Below are 20,798 nucleotides of genomic sequence, written 5' to 3' on the forward strand. Positions count from 1 at the left end.
GGTCTCAAAGATCAATGTCACTATTGGACCAAATTCATAGAGCTGCTTAAGAAGAAAAACTTGTCTGCTTATCAAAACTAAGCAGGATACCAGTTACATATTGTACATGTCGAATTGTAAGTTAGCTGGTAAACTTATTCTGGTAAGTATTGTTTTGTTGTGCTGAGCAACTGTTTATGCTTTAGCAGTTCTATGAAATCGGGCCCAGGTTTTTCAGTTATGGAACCCAATATGTCAAACATTGTAAACATTACAAGGTGCTGCAGTGCAATAAGCAGCTACTGTCTGAAACATCCTTCTCTTAGCATGCGATAAATGTAATTGTGTTATCTTTTACATTACGAGACGACTATCTTTAAGTACCACTCCAAGTACAAAGACGAACAAAGACCTAGACTCGAACCCGAAGTCTGCTGATCAAAATATCAGAGCTAAATCCAGTGCGACTGATGACCCGGCTACGACAGCGGGAGCAACAAGGCGATCGCTGTTGTACTATATTATCTTTCATGAATCACTTTTGCCACAATTTGGCTGTATTTTTAATGTGTTGCATTGTAACACCCTGTAAAACAATAAGATTATAAAATTATTGCTTACCTCGCCATCGGGAGGATGCTGCAGATTTGCAGCCAATAGGCTCGCCATACCCTTCTTGGTGACTAACACGTGCTCACTCTCACCACGCGGGTAGCGCACGTGACCAATCGTTCCGTTTTCACTGATTTCGAATGAAAACCTTTTCAAAGAGACACATTAATAAATGGTAAAACATAACACATTGTATTGTATCGTATTGTATTGTATTGTATTGTATTAGGGTTGTTGGTAGGACCTTCTGTAAAACATTGTAAGATAAACCCGTTTTCATTGACCCACACAATTGAAACGAACAAAAATTAATCTACTTTTCTGTCAAGTTCGATGACCAATGGAGCTTAAACTTTACAGGGTTGTTATTATAAGAACATGCTGGGATGCACCACTTGAGGAAAAAATTAAAACATCCCCACGGGAAGGGGGTGGGCATTGTAATCTCATTTCCCGTTCCCATTTCTTTGTTTCATGTTGAGACAAACAATAGAGGGGAAAGTCCCAAAGTTGTTAACGCCAAACTGATAAAGAACGATGACCCGTTGTGAACCCTCATACATTGTTGTCATAGATACACAGGAGACAATACGAAAGCTAGATCTCGGAAATAAAGAAGTTACGCTTCAACTCTTCAATTTTTATTCCATTGGTAAGTTTAGCGTCAGATTTATTTACCCTTTTATCCCATTTCCCATCAGACGAGTTAAAACAGACATTTCCTATTTGTATATTTCTTTAAGACCTTCTTTTCACTTAAAGCAATAGCTTGGGTATCATTTCAGCCTTACTCGGCTTCCAGGCCCTTTGCACAAGACAGCAATTTCGCTGGGGTCCCTTGCTAAATTTTAAGAAGATTTTGAAGTTTTCAACTTACACTTCACTGTCAAAACAGTGTTGTCAATTTCTTTAAAAAAAAGCACTGTTTGGACCCGCCACTGCCCCCTAGACATGTCCTTACTTAGCTTAGTAAGCAAGGGGCAGTAGTTATTTTTTCGTCATGTAAAAAAAGGTTTTACTTTATTCTAATACAAATTAGTTATAAGAAGGCCTGCAAATTTTAGGGAAACAACAATATAAGACAATAAATATAGGAAAATATAGGAAAATAATCTGAGTTGGTGCTTACACAAAGTGATGATGGATTAAGGTATGAGATTGTAATAAAAATCATATTAAAAGATGAAGACGAATGTTTTAATGTAAGCAATGGCAGCCTACGATACAAACTATGCAGTTGTGATGGAAATCATTGCTCCAATAATTTGTTTGTTGATAACCTCTCGATGACAAACTTACCATCCATCATAGTAGTGCTCCTCTTTCAAAAGAACTAAAACGAAAAGACCACGAATTAAGTGAGAAATTTAGTTCGCATGTGACAACTTTCTCTAATCTGAAGAAAAAAAAAATGTTTAAACTATGTGTATTTAAGGCAGTGGACACTATTGGTAACTACTCAAAATAATTATTAGCATAAAACCTTTCTTGGTGACGAGTAATGGGGAGAGGATGATGGTATAAAACATTTTGAGAAACGGCTCCCTCTGAAGTGCCATAGTTTTCGAGAAAGAAGTGATTTTCCACGAATTTGATTTCGAGACCTCAGATTTAGAACTTGAGGTCTCGAAATCAACCATCTAAACGCACACAACTTCGTGTGACATGGGTGTTTTTTTCTTTCATTAATATTTCGCAACTTCGATGACCGATTGAGCTCAAATTTTTACATGTTTGTTATTTTATGCATATGTTGAGATCCACCAACTGTGGAGGCTAGTCTTTGACAATTACCAATAGTGTCCACTGCCTTTAAGCCTACACAATAATTTAAAACGGTTCATTCTGTCAACTGTCAAGGGCTTTTTTAAGGGTCTTATGAAACACTAAAGAAATACCAACAAACATTTTATGGGATAAAAGGGTTGATGGGTAAAACATAGGCAATGAAGCAAACTCCACTTTTTCTGTCCAACACACTCTACAAGGCTTCGCTAAAAAAAATAACATAGGAATCATGAAGCTATAATAATGCTCGAAGTTCAGGGTCAAACACATTTACTTTGTACAAAAATAGAAACCAACACGGAACAACTTGTCAACCGGGTATTCAAGCTGGTCGTTCAAGCAGGTTTGTTTATCGATCTAATGACCTTGGACTAGACGGAAGCCTGGTGGTAATATTTAAAGGAACGCTACAGAGTTGGTAAGAAAACAAAAATCGTGAAGATCATAGATTTACATAAAACTTATACAGTCTAGTGATGATGATAGTAGAAACATCCCTTGAAATATTTCTGTCTGACATGTCATATTTGATGAGAAACAAATGGTATAATTTCGCGTTTGGAGTTTATCGCTCAGTGAGCGTTTTATTCATGTTTATTTTGGCATCGATGCAATGCAACATTTGTAATCGGTTTTTCAATATTCTCGCGTGACCCAGATGGCCAATCGATCTCAAACTTCTACAGGTTTGTCAGTTTATGCATATGGTGGGTTACATAAAGTGCTTACACTACCAACAATTCTGCAATGCTCATTTAATAATCACCAGGGGGCTCATTGCACTATCCTGCAGACCCCCAAAATTTGAATTAGTTTCGTTTTTCCGTGTTTTTCTTAAATGCACTGGTAACACTTAACAAAAATTTGCGATTACTGTAAACAATTGTTGGCATTAAAACACTTTGCTGTAACGAGCAGTGGAGAGCTGTTGATAGTGTAAAGTATTGAGAGAAACGACTCCCTCCCAAGTAACGTAGTTTTTGAGTGGGGTAATTATTTACTCAAATAATATTAACATTCTTCATAATATATTTTGCTGACACAGTAACTTTTATCATTTTATCTGTTCCCCCGTTCAGCCTCGCTACTTCATGAAAAAACTTTATGTTATGCATTCCACTCAACAACGGGAGAAGCTTCGTAAGTGACAATAAGTCATTGTTTTTTCACTTTAATTGCGTTTCAGTCCCGTTTTTCTCAAAGACCAGTATTCTCACTTGGTGTATCCCAACATGCATCAAAATCAAATAATTAACAGACCAGTGAAAATGTTGGCCCAATTTGGTCATCGAAATAACAGGAGAAGTGCGCTTTTCAGATGCATAATAAAATAAAAGGCTTCAGCAAGTGTTTTATTATTGGACTGAGAAATTGTCTCTTTCCTGAAAACTACGTTACACCAGAAGGAGCCGTTTCTCACATTATGTTACCGACAGCTCCCCATTGCTCGTCGCCAAAGTTTGTATGCTAACTTTGAGGAATTACCATAAGTGCCCAAAGCCTTCAAAATGGAAGCATGCCAAAAATGATAACAATTACCTCGGTTGTTACTGCTAGTAATGGCACCCGAGTGAACGCGTAGGTAGATTTGTTGAAATCCAACTTCAGTATCAGGACTTTTCACCACCAAAAACCCAATCTTCATGAACAGTACAACATGGTTAGTTAGTTGTGACATCAAATGTTAGAGCATAGAGGTTGGGAAGATTACAGTTCATTTATTCCAGTTAATATTATAGTTTTCCAGTTAGTATTCATATTTGTTTTTTGTCAGAGACTACTATTTTAAGTAATGTCTTTAGCTTGGAATTTTAATTTATGAAATCATTACCTTACATTCGGCAAGGAGTTTTTCAACAGTGTTCAGTTCTGTTGATGACTGGAAATTGTAGACGTATTCAGTGTCCGCCTTGAACCGGATGAAACTGGCTAGCACCGGTTCCAGGGTGAATGTTCCAACGCCCAAGATGAAGACCAGCCAGATCTTCATCAAGGTGCAACTGGACAGCTTGCCGTATGACGGAGACGTCATACTGCTGGCTGCTCGGCCAGCAATTGGCCTGTTGTTAATGATGGGCTAACCGAATGTCTGTTACGATCTGCAAAAGAGGAAAAAAAACAGCGATGGCACATGAAAGAGGGACGCCCCTTCTAAGCCCAGAAAAAAATATTTTATGGAGCAGAATTGTTCAACTTTCCTTTCAAAAATGTGTAAGTTTGGGGAAGAGTCAGTCTCCTGACGATGAGTAGAGCAAGCTAGTCGAAACGTTGAGACCAATTTAAAAACTCACTCAGCGGTAGTGCAGTAAAGTAGCATATTACTATATATACCCTTTGTGCAGGTAGTAGTTTTAAATCAGGCATTTCTTTTCAGAACCGAGTCTCCCGAACATCCGATAAATCTACTCCGCGCTAGCAGAATAAAGAAAGATAGTTCTCCAAGAACAAACTCTACCTGGCAAGTAGATACACACAAATTTACCGCAAACCAAATAATCAAACATCACCACGCAATGCCTCAAATCCCAAAAGAGCAAAATTAACAAAAAATCCTTCTAAAAATGTTTTTACAATTTTAACAATATTGTTCATTTGGTATCGTTTAAACGGAAGAAACCTACACACCATTATGTTTTACATTTTTGCAAAGACTTAGGTAACACAATTGTGATGTTTGTAATACCTTAATCTTCACTGTGCTGTTTGTCTCAAACTTCAATAAACCCCAGAAATAATGTACTTTTCTCGTAAATTCGGAAATGATGAGCAGCCAATTTCATTTCCATGCGTTCGAATTAAAGCTGTTTTGCCTACTGTTGTTACTGCGTTTTAAATTAATAGTTCAATTTTGTTTTGAGCAATTCATTAAGCACTCTGTCCAATTTATTGTATGGTCAATCTTTTTCGTGAATCTTTTTCGTAAAAACAAAAGGAACGTTACAGAATTGGTAAGAAACAAAAATCGTGAAGATCACATAATTACATTAAACTTTCACGGTCTAATGATGATGATAGTTTAATACATCCCTTGAAATACTTCTCTCTGAAATGTCATATTTGATGAAAAATAAATAATCCAACTTCGCGTTTGGAGTTAATCGCTCAGTGAGCGTTTTGTTCATTTTTATTTTGGCATCGATGTAATGCAAAATTTGTAATAGTTTTTTTCAGTATTCTTTCGTGACCCAGATGGCCGATTGATCTCAAACTTCTACAGGTTTGTCAGTTTATGATGTATATGGTGGATTACATAAAGTGCTTACACTGCCAGCAACTGTTTTGTTAGCAAAAACCAATTCTGTAATGTTCCTTTAGGTGCATCCGTTTTATTATACTTGAACGAAACTGGAAATGTTCGGGTCTTCCTCTTTTCCCTAAATAACAAAGTTTGTTTAATGTGTGACCGCCTTGCCCTGTCACGCGTGTTTCTCACTTTTTTTTTTTATTAACCAAAACATGGTTCAGTTGCACTTATACCAACTTCAGATCCGGGTTTTCCGGGTTTTTTGTGTCTGTTTTTGTTATCCTTACGACCGATAACACAGATGGTTTTGTTGTGACTAGTTCAATCCAGATCGTCCTGAGGCCTGGTTTTCTCACCAGAACCCTATTTCATAGAGCTGCTTAAAGAAACTGGACACTATTGGTAATTGTCAAAGACCAGTCTTCTGACTTAGTGTGAAAAAAATTGAACTCAATTGGTCGTCGAAGTTGTGTGATAATAATGGAAGAAAAGAACATCCTTTCACACGAAGTTGTGTGTTACAGATTCAAGTTGATTTCGAGACCTCATCTAATTCTGAGGTCTCGAAATCAAATTCGTGGAAAACTACTTCTTTCTCGAAAACTACGTTACTTCAGAGTGAGCTGTTTCTCACAATGTTTTACATCATCAACCTCTCCCCATTACTTGTTACCAAGTAAGATTTTATGCTTATTAATATTTTGAGTAACAACCAATAGTGTCCACTGCCTTTAACGGCCGATTGTGTGTTAACTTTGCGATTTCCATTTCATAGCGCTGCTACTGTGAGCATGACAACCTTTCGGCGCTTACAGAACGAAAACGAACGACGTAACAATACAAATCCATATTAATTTTTGGTTTTTACCCATACACCGATGTGTGTTAGCACTGTATACTCAGTACTTCCCGAGTCCTGTGAAAAAATACAAATCCATGGCGAACGCACAAGAATTGCAGTTTCTTTTTGGCAAACATGCAACATACGTTCACACCTAAGCAATTTGTTTGCTGCAGTTAGCAAGAAAATGTGCTTACCGTTAAGCTGCTCTATGAAATTGGGCTTAAAACTGCAATAAAACACCGCAGGTAAACATTTTCTCATCAAAGCCTCTTTACGTTCGCCTTTCCTTGAACAATCTGCATGTGCTGAAACTTTTCAAACACTCCAAGTAGATAAACGGTAAAATAAACAACCAAACAAGGACATGTTTAACAAACAAATTTAGAGAGAGACAATTCATTACTTGAGTACCAACATCATAAGAAAATAGTAGCCTAGTTCACCAGGGATGGATTTAAGAAAGAGTTTAGACTAGTCTTACCTCGAATTAGGACGAGTTACACGTCCTAATTTAGGACTAGCCTTTTTTTTATTACAACACACCTCTTGCTTGTTCTGTATTCCGGTTGGCTGAAACACGGTCCCGTGGGATGAACTAACAATTATAGTCTAGTGATCGCGCGCGCGCGTTTGCGGGATGTCTATTCCCCCTCGGGCCTGTGAATGACCAGAAGAGCGACCGGTCTTCTGGTCACTCAAATTCCCTCGGGGGAATAGACGTACACTAGTTACCGACTTATGCCAGTCAGTATGTGCATATTTATGCATTCAATTTCGTTGTATAATGTGAACACAATGTTTCATTCTTCTAATCGGTTTCAGTATTTTTTAGTCCATTTAAAAGCATTTTAGACTTCCCTCTGACATTCTTAGGTTGGCGAAATCAACTTACGACTCATCGAAGCGCACAATAAGTTGCTGCTCTCGCCTGAATTTTTTGGCAATGTACTTAAACTTGTGTGCGTTCCAAAAGCAGTAGTTTTGGCTCACCAACTTAGTTTACATAAGCTCTATTATTGGCGCTGCAAGAGCCGTGTCCGTGTTATTATTACACCGCACTTACATCCTCTACTGTTTGTTTTGATCATGATTTATGTGTTTTCCTTTTGTACTGTTACCCTTAAAGCTAAAGACCCGGGCAAAATTTCATGGCTCTAGGGGGGCTTACCGCCGAATTCTGCGCTTACGAGCACGATTCCCCGCTTACGTGCAAGCGCCGAATTTCTGCGCTATTCTTGTAAGCATAGAATGCATAGTAACGTGAAGTACGCACACGCAGAAGCCACAATTCGCCGCTAACCCGTGAAATACGCTTGCCGTAAGCACAGAATTCCCTGCTTCCGTAAGCGCCGATTATGTGTTTACGGTAAGCAGAGCCATGAAATTGGGCCCCGGTCACACAGGCCTCGATAACGAGACTGTTAACATTACACGCCCTCGATTGGTTGAATGAGCGTGGGCGTATTCTGCGTGGAGCACTTCAACCAATAGAATGCGTTCTCTTTGCGTTGTTATCGGTATCGTTTTCGTTAACGCTGCAGTGTGGCTTGGTCTTAAAGCATATACACGATAAGTTCGAGTTGTTAACCCTTAGATAATGTGCCCTGGTTATATTAATGTCTTTATTTTTACTTAATTTCGGAAAATGTGAAATACGAAGAAAGAAACAAAACCTTCAAAATAAAAAAAAGGATCCTTAAAGACACTGGACACTATTGGTAATTGTCAAAGAATACTCTATCTCAACATATATATGAAATAACAAACCTGTGATATTTTGAGCTCTACGGTCGTCGAAGTTGCGAGATATTAATGAAAGAAAAAACACCCTTGTCACACCATGGTAACACGAAGTTGTGTGCTTTCAGATGCTTGATTTCGAGACCTCATATTCTAAATCTGAGGTCTTGAAATCAAATTCGTGGAAAATTACTTGTTCTCGAAAACTACGTCACTTCAGAGGGAACTGTTTCTATACTATCAACATCTCCCCATTACTCGTAATCAAGAAAGGTTTTATGATAATAATTATTTTGAGTAATTGCCAATAGTGTCCACTGCCTTTAAGAAACTTAACATTATTTGAATTCCAATCAAACAAGGGTATCTTACTTTTTATAGCATCTGACATACCTTCTGGAATTAGTGTATTTACACAGGTACACACACCACAATTAAAAACATTACGAAGTACATGTTCGATGCCTTGCTGCGTCCCGAGTTTGAAAAATATGTAGGCTTTCTTGCAAGTGCTCTTCTCGTAGCCAAGTACCGTGTACAAAGGACCAAGCAAAAATGAGGCCGTACACGCTCTTGTTAGAACGGTTCTCATAGATCCATTGTTATAAATTCTGACAAGTTTAAGAATTAAGTGGATTGTACTACAAACTGAAAGGAATGTTGCAGTACATACTTTCAGCGGGGCAGATGGGCAATTGTTTGAGGGAATTGTGCCTTTAATGATACAAGCATGGTATTTGGCATGCAGCCATGGTATTTGACTTCAGGGCACTGTGGATTTGTTGGGGGAAAAAAAAGTAAAGCTAAACCTTATGTTGTTTTTTTCCCAGACCCTAAACGAATTCGAGACACACCAAATACCCATGTTCTGATAACGCGTCTACAAAAATAGCTTCAGAAGCCAAACATTAATGTCATCAAGTTATTTGAGATAAACATCTGGAGAGGCATAGCATCGCAAAGTAAACAAATATATCCAAGAGGCAAAATAACCATCTGGTTTAAAATAGGCTAGATTTTGTTCAAACATTTGAGTTGATACATTTAATCGTACAAAATCTATGCCATAAGAACTGTCAATGCTGCTATGTTACTTGCCATTTAGCTGGTCTAAAGATCCCGGAAAAGGTTTGGCCACTGGAATTTGAACAACTCATATTTCAATGTATTTGCAAATAATACATAGAAGGTGGAAGACATGAATGGAGTAGACCTAGATTTTCTATAATCCCAGATGTACGAGGTAAATGGGAATTTGTTAACAAAAAACTAAGGCAAAGCTCGACACGAGAGGAAAAAACTTAGAAGCAAACTTGCAAATAAAACCAGATCCAAGTAGGCATACCCCTGATGACGTTGATGGATTAAACTTTGGGACGCTGACTCTAAATTTGCGGATGTTTTTTTTTTTTCCAGGCAAAAATCCGGGGTCTCAAAAGGGTGAGAAAATTAAAAAGTGTTTTCTTAACATGGAGAAAAGGAAACAATTATAAAAAGAAACATAGCAGATATGTTTTATTGAAAGTTTGTCACCATTTTGTATACATATAAACCATACCCATGCTGCCGCTATGACATGCCAACACTATTGTCCCGAAAAACCCTATGACTTGTTTTTGGGGGGGGGAAACCTCGTGATTTACGCGCTAGGATTAGGGTAAGGGTTATTTTTCAAACAAATTGAAGTCGTTGTGTATGATCTTCTGTGGAATGAGGGCAAAGGTTATTGTTAAAAGATTTACATATACAATGGATATGGAAGAAGTTGGTCTAAAATGGAAATTGTGAAGCACTTTGAAAGTTCTTGTTGGTTTTGTTTCCATTGCACCCCTTAAAGGCAGTGGACACTATTGGTAATTACTCAAATTAACTATTATCATAAAACCTTTCTTGATTACGAGTAAGACAAAGAGCTCCCTCTGAAGTGACGTAGTTTTCGAGAAAGAAGTAATTTTCCACGAATTTGATTTCGAGACCTCAGATTTAGAAACTGACGTCGAAATCAAGCATCTGAAAGCACGCAACTTCGTGCGCCGACAAGGGTGTATTTGTTTCTTTCATATCTCGCAACTTTGACGACCGATTGAGCTCAAATTTTCACAAGTTTGTGACGTTATGCATATGTCGAGATACACTAACTGTGAAGACTAGTCTTTAACAACTACCAATAGTGTCCAGTGTCTTTAAATCTGAGATATCTAGTGTCCCCCTGTATTATGAACTGTGTCTATGTGAGAGAATGGAAAAGTAATTTCGCTATGTTTTACAAAGATGATTAAACTCTTGTTATGATTTGATGACAGGTGATAAGGTTAAGGTTAAGTCACAGCGCGTCTGGAATAGTCATGCAACGATTTCACAAACTCTTAATTTATTACTCAGGTCAGTGACCTGTTCCTTGAGGATCGAAGGGTTGTTCCATTTGATACATGTGTAAACAGAGGGGCAACCTTTCTCTGAAAAGGGGAGGACTTCTCTCAGTTCTCCCTCGGAGGGGAAGCTGATGTAACATGGAAATGTATGTTCTCATATACAGTCTTTCTGATGAGCTCGTAGTTAGAAACAAGTTTTATTGTTATGTGCCATTTTCCCCCTCGGGTGTACAAAACGCCATGGACCCCAGTCACAGCGTGCAACACTTTTATACTGGAGCAAGTCCTTTCACACCAAAAAAACAATATTTCAAATATGATGTTTGTGCAGTGTACACCAAACAGCTCGGAACAGTTAAAGCGTATGTAGGATGGCTGGAAAAATGAATACTCTTCGCTCTATCTGGGCAGTTAAGTACGGGGATAGTTCAGTTGAGTTTGATATTGATTGCCTAATGACTTATGTTAGATCGTCTAAGATGAACATTATCAATAGAGATATTTGCTCCTTCTGTTTGAAGCTTCCAACTAAACATCTGGGTTTTTCGTATTATAAATTAATACAAACTGATAGGAGAGACAATGTAGGATGGGGAATTTATAAAGAAGATGATTCTTTAAAGTAAACTTATTAAAACAAAGGCCGAATTTCATTGTCCTTAATTTTAGTAGAACATTATTACGAATTAGAAAATGGTATTGAAATTAACTCGAGTACAATAGGTGCATAACAAAGAGGATGTTTACTGTTTGATTGTAGCTCAGGTATTGCCCTGTTGTCCATGCCAAGTCCCTTTTCACAATGTTTTTCTTTGTGAGTGAATAATAATTATTGTATTCAATTTTGAAAAAGGGGTCGTTCACTTGAAAAAAAGTAGCAGAAACTGTGAAATATTGTTTCAATTTAAATTGAAAACACAGACATGTTAAAAAGGGGTAATCATCAGTGACTTTACCGGTAATGTCAAACTTGTTCAGGTCTTATTAAGCAATCATTTTAAGCCATCAAAATTGGTGTTAAACATAGTATTTAACTTCCTGCTTTTTAGACCCAGTTTAGATGTCAACTTGAACTAGTCTAGATTTGCCACCAATAACTATTTTGACACTCCTCCGACCATAATAACTTAGTTCCAATCAAAAAAATATATATAATATTTGTCATAGCATCTTACATACCTTCTGGAATGGGTTTACACAGGTACACACACCATAATTAAACACATTGCGAAGTACATGTTCGATGCATTGCTGTGTCCCGAGTGTGGAAAATATGTAGGCTTGCTTGCAAGTGCTCTTCTCGTAGCCTACTATTTAAAGAACTGTGCACAATGGTCCAAACAAAAACGAGTACACGCTATTGTTAGAACGGTTCTCATAGATACGTTGTTATTAATTCTGTTAAGGAGAATGTACGAGAAAGTGTAGATTCGTGAATAGAATGTACGAGCAGAAGGCGAGTACATTGTTATCACGAATCTACACTTTATAGTCTATTCTCCGACTTAAACTATTTGCCCCATTGGTTATGTATCGGTTTCAATGAATTGGATTTATCGATAGTAACAACACGTCTACCTAATTTCTATCTAATTTCGTTTACGTTGTCAAACGACGGTTGGTCACATTTTACAACTATTTTACGAAATATATAGGCAGGCATACTTAAGTGCTTGCAACATTATCGAGTACAACGTCAGTTTGTACTCGATACTAAAGTTTGTACTAAAGTGATTTTTCTCGACTGGAAAATGTTTTTGTAAATTGAAAGATAACATATTTTCAGCTATGTTTCACTTCATGCTATCTTTCAGTTTTGAAAGACAGTAATTTTTCAGTTGAACTATTTACTAAAGCTTGTAATGAATCTACACTCAACTGTAAATTATGTTACGAATCTACACTTAAGAGTAGATTCGTAACGAACCGAGATTCGTAAAAATAATCTACACTTTCAACAAAAGACTGACGTCACGGAAATAGTTTAAGACAAGTTTAGTGGATTGTACCACAAACTGAAAAGAATGCTACAGTACTTTCAGCGGGGCAGATGGGCAATTATTGTTTGAGGGAATTGTGCCTTTAATGATACAAGCATGGTATTTGGCATCCAGCCATGGTATTTGACTTCAGGGCACTGTGGATTTGTTGGGGGAAAAAAGTAAAACTAAACATTATGTTTGTTTTTTCCCAGACCCTAAACGAATTCGAGACACACCAAATACCCATGTTCTGATAAACAGGTCTACAAAAATAGCTTCAGAAGCCAAACATTAATGTCATCAAGTTGTTTGAGATAAACATCCGGAGAAGCAAAGCATCGCAAAATAACCATCTGGTTCAAAAAAGGCTAGATTTTGTTCAAACATTTGAGTTGATACATTTAATCGTACAAAATCTATGCCATAAGAACTGTCCATGCTGCTATGTTACTTGCCATTAGCTGGTATAAAGATCCCGGAAAAGGTTTGGCCACTGGAATTTGAACAACTCATATTTCAATGTAATTGAAAATAATACATAGAAGGTGGAAGACATTAATGGAGTAGACCTAGATTTTCTATAATCCCAGATGTACGAGGTAAATGGGAATTTGTTAAAAAAAAAAACAAGGCAAGGCTCGACACGAGAGGAAAAAACTTAGAAGCAAACTTGCAAATAAAACCAGATCCAAGTAGGCATACCCCTGATGACGTTGATGGATTAAACTTTGGGACGCTGACTCTAAATTTGCGGTTGTTTTTTTTTTTCAGGCAAAAATCCGGGGTCTCAAAAGGGTGATTACATTTAAAAGTATTTTCTGAGAAAGAGAAACAATTAAAGGAAACATAGCAGATGTATTTTATTGAAAGTTTGTCACAATTTGTATACTTCGCGTCTTGTACCCATGCTGACGCGATGACATGCCAACACTAATGTCCAGAAAAACCCTATGGCTTGTTATGGGGGGAACCTTGTGAGTTTTTCAAACAAATTGAAATCATTGTGTATGATCTTCTGTGGAATGAGGGCAAAGGTTAATGTTAAAAGATCAACAGATACAATGGATATTGAAGAAGTTGGTCTAAAATAAAAATTGTTAAAGATGCTATGTCAGTAAAACCTGTAAAAAAGGGGTCATCACCAGTGTCTTTTACGGTAATGTCAAACTTGTTCAGGTCTTATTAAGCAATCATTTTAAACCTTCAAAATTGGTGTTAAAAAAATAGTATTTAACTTCCAGCTTTTTAGACCCAGTTGAGGTGTCAACTTGAACTAGTCTAGATTTGCCACCAATAACTATTTTGACAATCTTCATCGATAGTTACACCTACCTTTGACCTTGCGATTCTGATACACGTCCAACAGTCCAAAATCTGGGGTTTTGATGATAGTTTCCAACTTTCAAAATCAAGAGTTGCCGTCCACCACAATGGCTCCAGGCTTGACTGTCCTGTTGTCCATTTCGCGACAAGGATGGGTTATGAGAACTTTGAACACAATTTTAAAAACAAATCGGTAAACAGTTAGTTGTCACGTTTCTCGAAATGTGGGCGGAGCTTTGACATTTTGTAATGCACCCAAGAGACATGCCCAAACATGACATACGAGCGAGGCGCAGTATCCGCCATTACTTCGCATAAACATTACATCTTTTACTAGACTGCCCGTGATTGGCGATTTACCCAGAGCATAGTTAACCCAACCCCATCACCCGGAAAAGCTGACGGTGACTTCGATCTGCAAAATATAATGTGACATAAATTTCTCATAGGCCAGTGCAAGAAGTTGCGGTGTTGGTCGGAGTGGGCCTACCCGATTGCAAGCAGGGTTGTCTGGGCAGAGATTTAATGGTGCGTATTTTGCTTCTTGTTTATCGTCTTCGCCTTTGAGCACACATTTGATTTAGAAGCTATATAATTTGTTCATGATTGAATAATATTGATTGATGGAAGTTGTTTGTAGGCATGCTTAAAGACAATGGACACTATTGGTAGTTGTCAAAGACTAGTCTTCACAGTTGGTGTATCTGAACATACCTATGCATAAACTTAACAAACCTGTGAAAATTTGAGCTCAATAATAACCCTTTTCACACGAAGTTGTGTGCGTTTAGATGCTTTATTTCGAGACCTCAAGTTCTAAATCTGAGGTCTCGAAACCAAATTCGTGGAAAATTACTTCTTTCTCGAAAACTATGGCACTTCAGAGGGAACCGTTTCTCACAATGTGTTATACCTCTCAACCTCTCCCCATTACTCGTCACCAATAATTATTTTGAGTAATTACCAATAGTGTCCACTGCCTTTAAAATTAGTTCGGCGGTACAGAATATAGCTTTAATAATTTATATAATTATACAACTAAACATTTTTTTAAGGAGGAGAATTGAGTGGTGGCAAGAACGACAACAAAGGCGTGGTGTGAATTTTAGACAGTAGTTGGTGATTTACCAGCTGAGGATATCCTAAAATGACCGAATACCACCAGGGCCAAATTTCATAGAGCTACTAAGCACAACAAATTGCTTACGTGAAATTTCTTCCTTGATAAAAACAGGATTACCAACCAAATTTCCACCTGATTTTCAGGATAAGCAAACAACAGCTGGATACCAGTTACTAGCCTTGTCCAAGGTTCTCTATGAAGCACCGGCCCGCTCTGAATCCACGAACAGCATAGAAACTATACCGCACGGCACATAACAGTACTTGATATCGTGGGGTCGAAGCGTGGCTTTTCGAGGTATCAACGAGGTTACAAAACAAGACCTTTGTAACCTCGTTGATACCTCGAAAAGCCATGCTTCGACCCCACGGTATCAAGTAATGTTACGTGCCGTGCGGTATAGTATCTAATGCTGTTCGTGAATTCAGAGCGGGCCGGGGCTTGCGTAGAGAGCCTTGGACAAGGCTAACCAGTAACAAGCAATATGCAACAATATGGAAATTGTTGGTTGGTAATCTTGTTTTTATCAAGGAAGAATTGTCATGCTAAGCAAATTTGTGTGATTAGCAGCTCTATGAAATGGGGCCCTATTCAACAATGGCACAAGTCTTCAATGTATGTTATTATTTTAAAGATTACTTGTCCATGCTCTACGGTGTGATACAGTCCAGCGTGGACATCATGAACTACTGGCTCAAGTCCTGCGTTATCATCTTGATCTCGTCAATGATACCATTGTCACAGTTGAGTACCGGGTCTGTTTTTGAAAGTATTTAAGATTACGGGAGCAGGTTAGTGGGATAAAGCTCCAAAGGACAGTGGGTAATAGTTTATGATTGAAAATTAAAACCACTTCCAATTAATGGGATGCTTTCCAGTTGACGCTTTTTGGACTGTGGTCATCTAGCTAAATTACATTAATAATAGTAATGATAATAATAATAATTACAAGTTATTAAATATATAGCGCATTTAACCGTCTCTATAGTATAACCGTCTCTAGTACTTAACATTTTTCAGCTTAGAAAAATCACTTTAGTCACAATTTATTGTTAGCTGAGCAAACTGACGTTGTACTCGATAATGTTGCAAGATAAATAATGCCTCTATATTTTGAAAAATAGTTATAAAAAGTGACCAACCATCGTTGTAAACGTATACGAAACTAGATAGACTAACTAGTGTTAATTGTTACTATAACCAATGGTGGAAATACTAAGTCAGAGAATAGACTCTAAAGTGTGGATTCGTCATCGAATCTACACTTTCTCGTCCATTCTCCTTAACTTAACCACCTGGTCATTGCATTACAACAACGATGCCCCACCAACGTTGTCTTGAAACATACATCATCTTTGGGATTGGTTTGGAAAAGGAATATGGTTTTCGAGTTTTTATTTTTTATTTCATTACTTTTTGATTTTATATTTGGTTCTTAAATTTACGTAGTTATTGTTTGAGCTAGACTTACCAGCTCAGATTAAACTTGCTTCCTGGTTAAACTTCGTGTTTGACTGTTTTCAAGAAAACAAAATAATGTCTTAAACTCATCGTTTACAGCTTAAGTGCAACATTTTCTATTTATTGTAGTGGTTGGCAGAATGTATGTACTTACGCTAAAAAACAACGCTATCAAAGTAAGTGTGACCTGTTCAGATGGGGATGGTTAAAGTGCACTCGATACAGGTTTGTTTGACTTTGATTATTTTGTTATAAATAATTGATTTTTAAAGGTTTCGTATATTATGAAATATTGGGTAGTGTGTGGGGGCTGTGTGCTCACTGAACCGTGTCAGTAGGAACAAGCACAGGGGATAGTGAGGGTGTGGGGCCTAGGTGACCACACCAACTCATTTAAAGATAGTCATTACACGGTGTTACCGCAAACTCTTTATCTTATTTCCACCATGCAAAGTTTCAAATCCTACTTAAAAGAATTGTTAGCATAAAAACTAACTTGGTAACAAGCAAATGAGAGCTGCTGGTGGTATAAATTGTGAGAAACGGCTCCCTCTGGTAAACGTAGTTCTCGGGAAAGAAGTAATTTTCGACGAACATATTTGAACTTGATTCGAAACCACAGAGTATGATTATGAGGTCTCGAAACCAAGCATCTGAAATTTAGCACACAACTTTGTGTGACAAGAGTGTTTTTTCTTCCATTAATGTCTCGCAACTTCGACGACCAATTAAGTTCCAATTTTCACAGGTTTTTTATTTTGTGCATAAAATGTTGAGATACACCAGATAAGAAGACTGGTCTTTGACAATTACCAAAGGTGTCCAGTGTCTTTAAATGTTTATCATTTAATGATAATGTTCTTAATTTCCATAACTATGCACTGCTGAAAAGCAAGACCGATTTTTTTATTTTTCCCCCTTCGATTTGTACAGATACAGAGAGGGCTCGAGGTGTTGCGAAGGATGGACAGGGGACGTTGATTACGGTTGTTCCACACGTAAGCTAAACGTGTTTGCTTCCTCCTCGAGTTTACCAACGTTTTTTTTTTTTTTTTTCAAACCACCCCAACTCATTTCGAGATTATCGTTGCATGTTGTTACCAAAAGCCTGTTCTACCCTATAAGTTAAACGTGTTTATTCCCTCACCTATAGACGATGTGACCTCTGACGTCACACGAAAACCATAACATGATTCGCGCGCATACCGCCGGGCAAAACCTTTGTGTTTTGGCAGCCAGCTAGAAAGTGTACGCAATCTTACTGTGACTGCGCAACTCAGTGCCCGGCGAAACATGACGTAAGAGTGTTTTGTCAACAGAGGGCGGTTTGAATGTAAACATAGGTCACCTCGTCTATAAGTCCATGTTTCAAGCGTAATCCTTTGCATAGGATTTTTTTTTTTCTGTTTCAAACAGAAATGTAAAATAGAAACACTCTCTCGACTGATATTGTTCTACCATAAGGCCTTAACAATAAAAATCGCGTGTATTTCTATTCATTGCAAAATGTAAATGGGATTTTTGTGTACACTGCACATTGTTTATTAGTTCAAAGTTCAAAACAAGTCAAATAATAAATTTTATTTTGTTCATACTTTTAAACTTTCAGTTTTCACATTTCATTTTACTTTACTTTTCACATTTCACTTTTTTCATCGTTTAATTTAAATATGTGTTTTTTTTTTTTTTGTTTTTTTTTTTTTTTCTTCGATAATTATAATGATTTCTGTTGTAGCTTGGGTCATTCTTAATCTTTGATTTTTGAGAGACTTCTTACTTAACAGGCTGTGCTTTTTGGATCGCTCGGCTTCAAATCTTCGTTATATTAATGGTGACTTTGTTTGGTTTTGTGGGTTTGGGGTTTTTCTAGCCGACCGTACATGGTTTCTTTTTAAATATGTTCCTACTGTGGATCTTAGGGTAACTTTTTCAAGATCTTTATAGTTTACGTGGTTTTTACTGTTGATTGATTGCTTATGTTTAGCATATCTGTATACTTTTACCTTTATTGTTTTAGTGCTCACATTTTGTGTGAATCTTTTGTTGTTGTTGACCTTTTCATTATTTTACTCTTTGTGGTTTAACAGTATATTTAGCTGTTCCGACCTACCGTCGGAACAGGTTTTGTTTCTGTCGTGATTTTTATTTTTTTTTCTTATTCTTTGTTTCTGCCTAAAACCCATAGCATTTGTACACGTTTTTTTTCTTTAAGCCTAATCTCCCAAACCATAATACGAAAGAGTGAGTTTATTATACCAAATTGTAGCTTAGAACATAAGCTTTACTCTAAATGTAAAAAAATTTAAGAATCTTAATTAATTAACCACGTAATCTTCATTTGAATATAACTCGATGCAGTCGCTTCCATGTTATTGTTAAATATTATCTTTGGTAAATGCCATGCAGTATGTACCTATCATGAGTTGTGACTTCTTGAGATGAGTCTACGCGTTTGAATATAACTGGATGCAGTCACTTCCATGTTATTGTTAAACATTCTCTATGGTAAATGCCATACAGTATGTAACTATCATGAGTTGTGACTTCTTGAGAGGAAGTCTACTCATTCTGTTTTCCTACCATCGTTCAGGACCCATAACAATCTAACTGAGTTCCGGGCCCATATACTTTGCACGCGACAAAGTACGAAGGTTTAGGGATTTCGTTCAAACGAACGTGCGTAATTGAATAGGGGTTTTTGACGACGACGACACACCATCGTGTCCACAGATTTACACTAAACTTAAAAAGTTTGCAGATAATGATAGTTAAAAGCATCCCTTAAAATATTACTTGCTGTGGTGTTGTAGTTTTTGAGAAATTAGTGAAAAAACTGTCAACGTATGACTGGGACCGAGTTGGTTTGGGACCGAGTTGACCGGTGTCACGACAAAAACTGTCCGCTGGCAATAAGTGTCCGCTGAGCATGCGCAGTAGACCCTGGACACTATTTGGCATGTATTACGTGACAAATAGTGTCCGCCCAACAAAAAGTGTCCGGGCGCCGTGCTGCACAGTGCTGATTTATATTAAAAGTAAATACAAGCCAAAAAAATAGACGAACAGAACACTCAAAAGTATGTCAAGATTAGTATCTTATCATGAAAACAGTGCAGGTTTAAAAAGTACGAATTGTGAAAGTGCTAAAATGTTCTTACGAATTATTTACAATAAAATACAACGAAGAAAGCGTTCAAGTAAAGACAAGCTAGGTTTTGCGTGTCTAAAAATATTATGTTATATACAAATTACACTAAAAATTAACCATTTACAAAAATACATGGAAATATAATATAAACAACTCTGAAAAGTATTACAATATACAGGCGAAATACGACAGATAAAAATAGTACGATATAATTAAAATCAGAAATAGACATTCATGATTAAAACCTGTCATTTAGAACACGAACAGCTGTGGGGTAAAAACTCTGCAAAGTACGGTTGGATCCAGGTTTAATTGAACGGAAACGATTCTTAGACCGCATGGGCTGAAAGAGGAAATGTGCTGGGTGAAACTGGTCATCTACTATAGAGAGGGCTCGTTTTTTAACTCGAGAGAGATACAGTTCATCAAGTGATGGAAGTTGGCAACCTATGATTTTACTAGCGGTGCGAACGATCCGGCTGATACGCTTCCGGTCATCGGCTGTTGTATTGCCCCACCAAACGATCATTGATTGTGTCAAGACACTCTCAATCACCGCTCGGTAGAACTTCAACAGAAGTGGCTGACTGACATGGAAGCTTCTCAGCCGTCTCAAGAAAAATAATCTTTGCAATAAGTGTCCGCTGAGCATGCGCAGTAGACCCTGGACACTATTTGGCATGTATTGCGTGACAAATAGTGTCCGCCCAACAAAAAGTGTCCGGGCGCCGTGCTGCACAGTGCTGATTTATATTAAAAGTAAATACAAGCCCCCAAAAAATAGACGAACAGAACACTCAAAAGTATGTCAAGATTAGTATCTTATCATGAAAACAGTGCAGGTTTAAAAAGTACGAATTGTGAAAGTACTAAAATGTTCTTACGAATTATTTACAATAAAATACAACGAAGAAAGCGTTCAAGTAAATACAAGACATGTATAATAAAATACAACGAAGAAAGCGTTCAAATAAAGACAAGGTTTTGCGTGTCTAAAAATATTATGTTATATACAAATTACACTAAAAATTAACCATTTACAAAAATACATGGAATTACAATACAAACAACTCTGAAAAGTATTACAATATACAGGCGAAATACGACAGATAAAAATAGTACGATATAATTAAAATCAGAAATAGACATTCATGATAAACCTGTCATTTAGAACACGAACAG

General features: G+C 37.2%; 2 protein-coding genes across 3 annotated transcripts in view; one reads left to right on the forward strand and one right to left on the reverse strand.

The window, feature by feature from the left end:
* Window positions 1–14,044, reverse strand: part of LOC139945313 (uncharacterized) — a 103,124-nt gene extending 89,080 nt beyond the window's left edge. The window contains exons 1-5 of the mRNA XM_071942663.1: window positions 13,894–14,044; window positions 4,211–4,478; window positions 3,919–4,018; window positions 1,891–1,924; window positions 601–739 (exon numbers count right to left, since the gene is read on the reverse strand). Of these exons, the coding sequence (XP_071798764.1) occupies window positions 601–739; window positions 1,891–1,924; window positions 3,919–4,018; window positions 4,211–4,411 (474 nt within the window). The 5' untranslated portion in view covers window positions 4,412–4,478; window positions 13,894–14,044. The remainder of the gene's footprint in view (window positions 1–600; window positions 740–1,890; window positions 1,925–3,918; window positions 4,019–4,210; window positions 4,479–13,893) is intronic.
* A 215-nt stretch (window positions 14,045–14,259) lies between these two features.
* The window catches only part of LOC139945086 (uncharacterized), a 48,841-nt gene continuing 42,302 nt past the window's right edge, over window positions 14,260–20,798 (forward strand). For both annotated transcript variants that reach the window (XM_071942342.1, XM_071942343.1), the window contains exons 1-4: window positions 14,260–14,412; window positions 15,642–15,750; window positions 16,598–16,693; window positions 17,402–17,466. In XM_071942342.1, the coding sequence (XP_071798443.1) occupies window positions 15,653–15,750; window positions 16,598–16,693; window positions 17,402–17,466 (259 nt within the window). In that variant the 5' untranslated portion in view covers window positions 14,260–14,412; window positions 15,642–15,652. The remainder of the gene's footprint in view (window positions 14,413–15,641; window positions 15,751–16,597; window positions 16,694–17,401; window positions 17,467–20,798) is intronic.

Source organism: Asterias amurensis, chromosome 12 (assembly GCF_032118995.1).
Source record: "Asterias amurensis chromosome 12, ASM3211899v1".
In the NCBI taxonomy this organism is placed as follows: domain Eukaryota; kingdom Metazoa; phylum Echinodermata; class Asteroidea; order Forcipulatida; family Asteriidae; genus Asterias; species Asterias amurensis.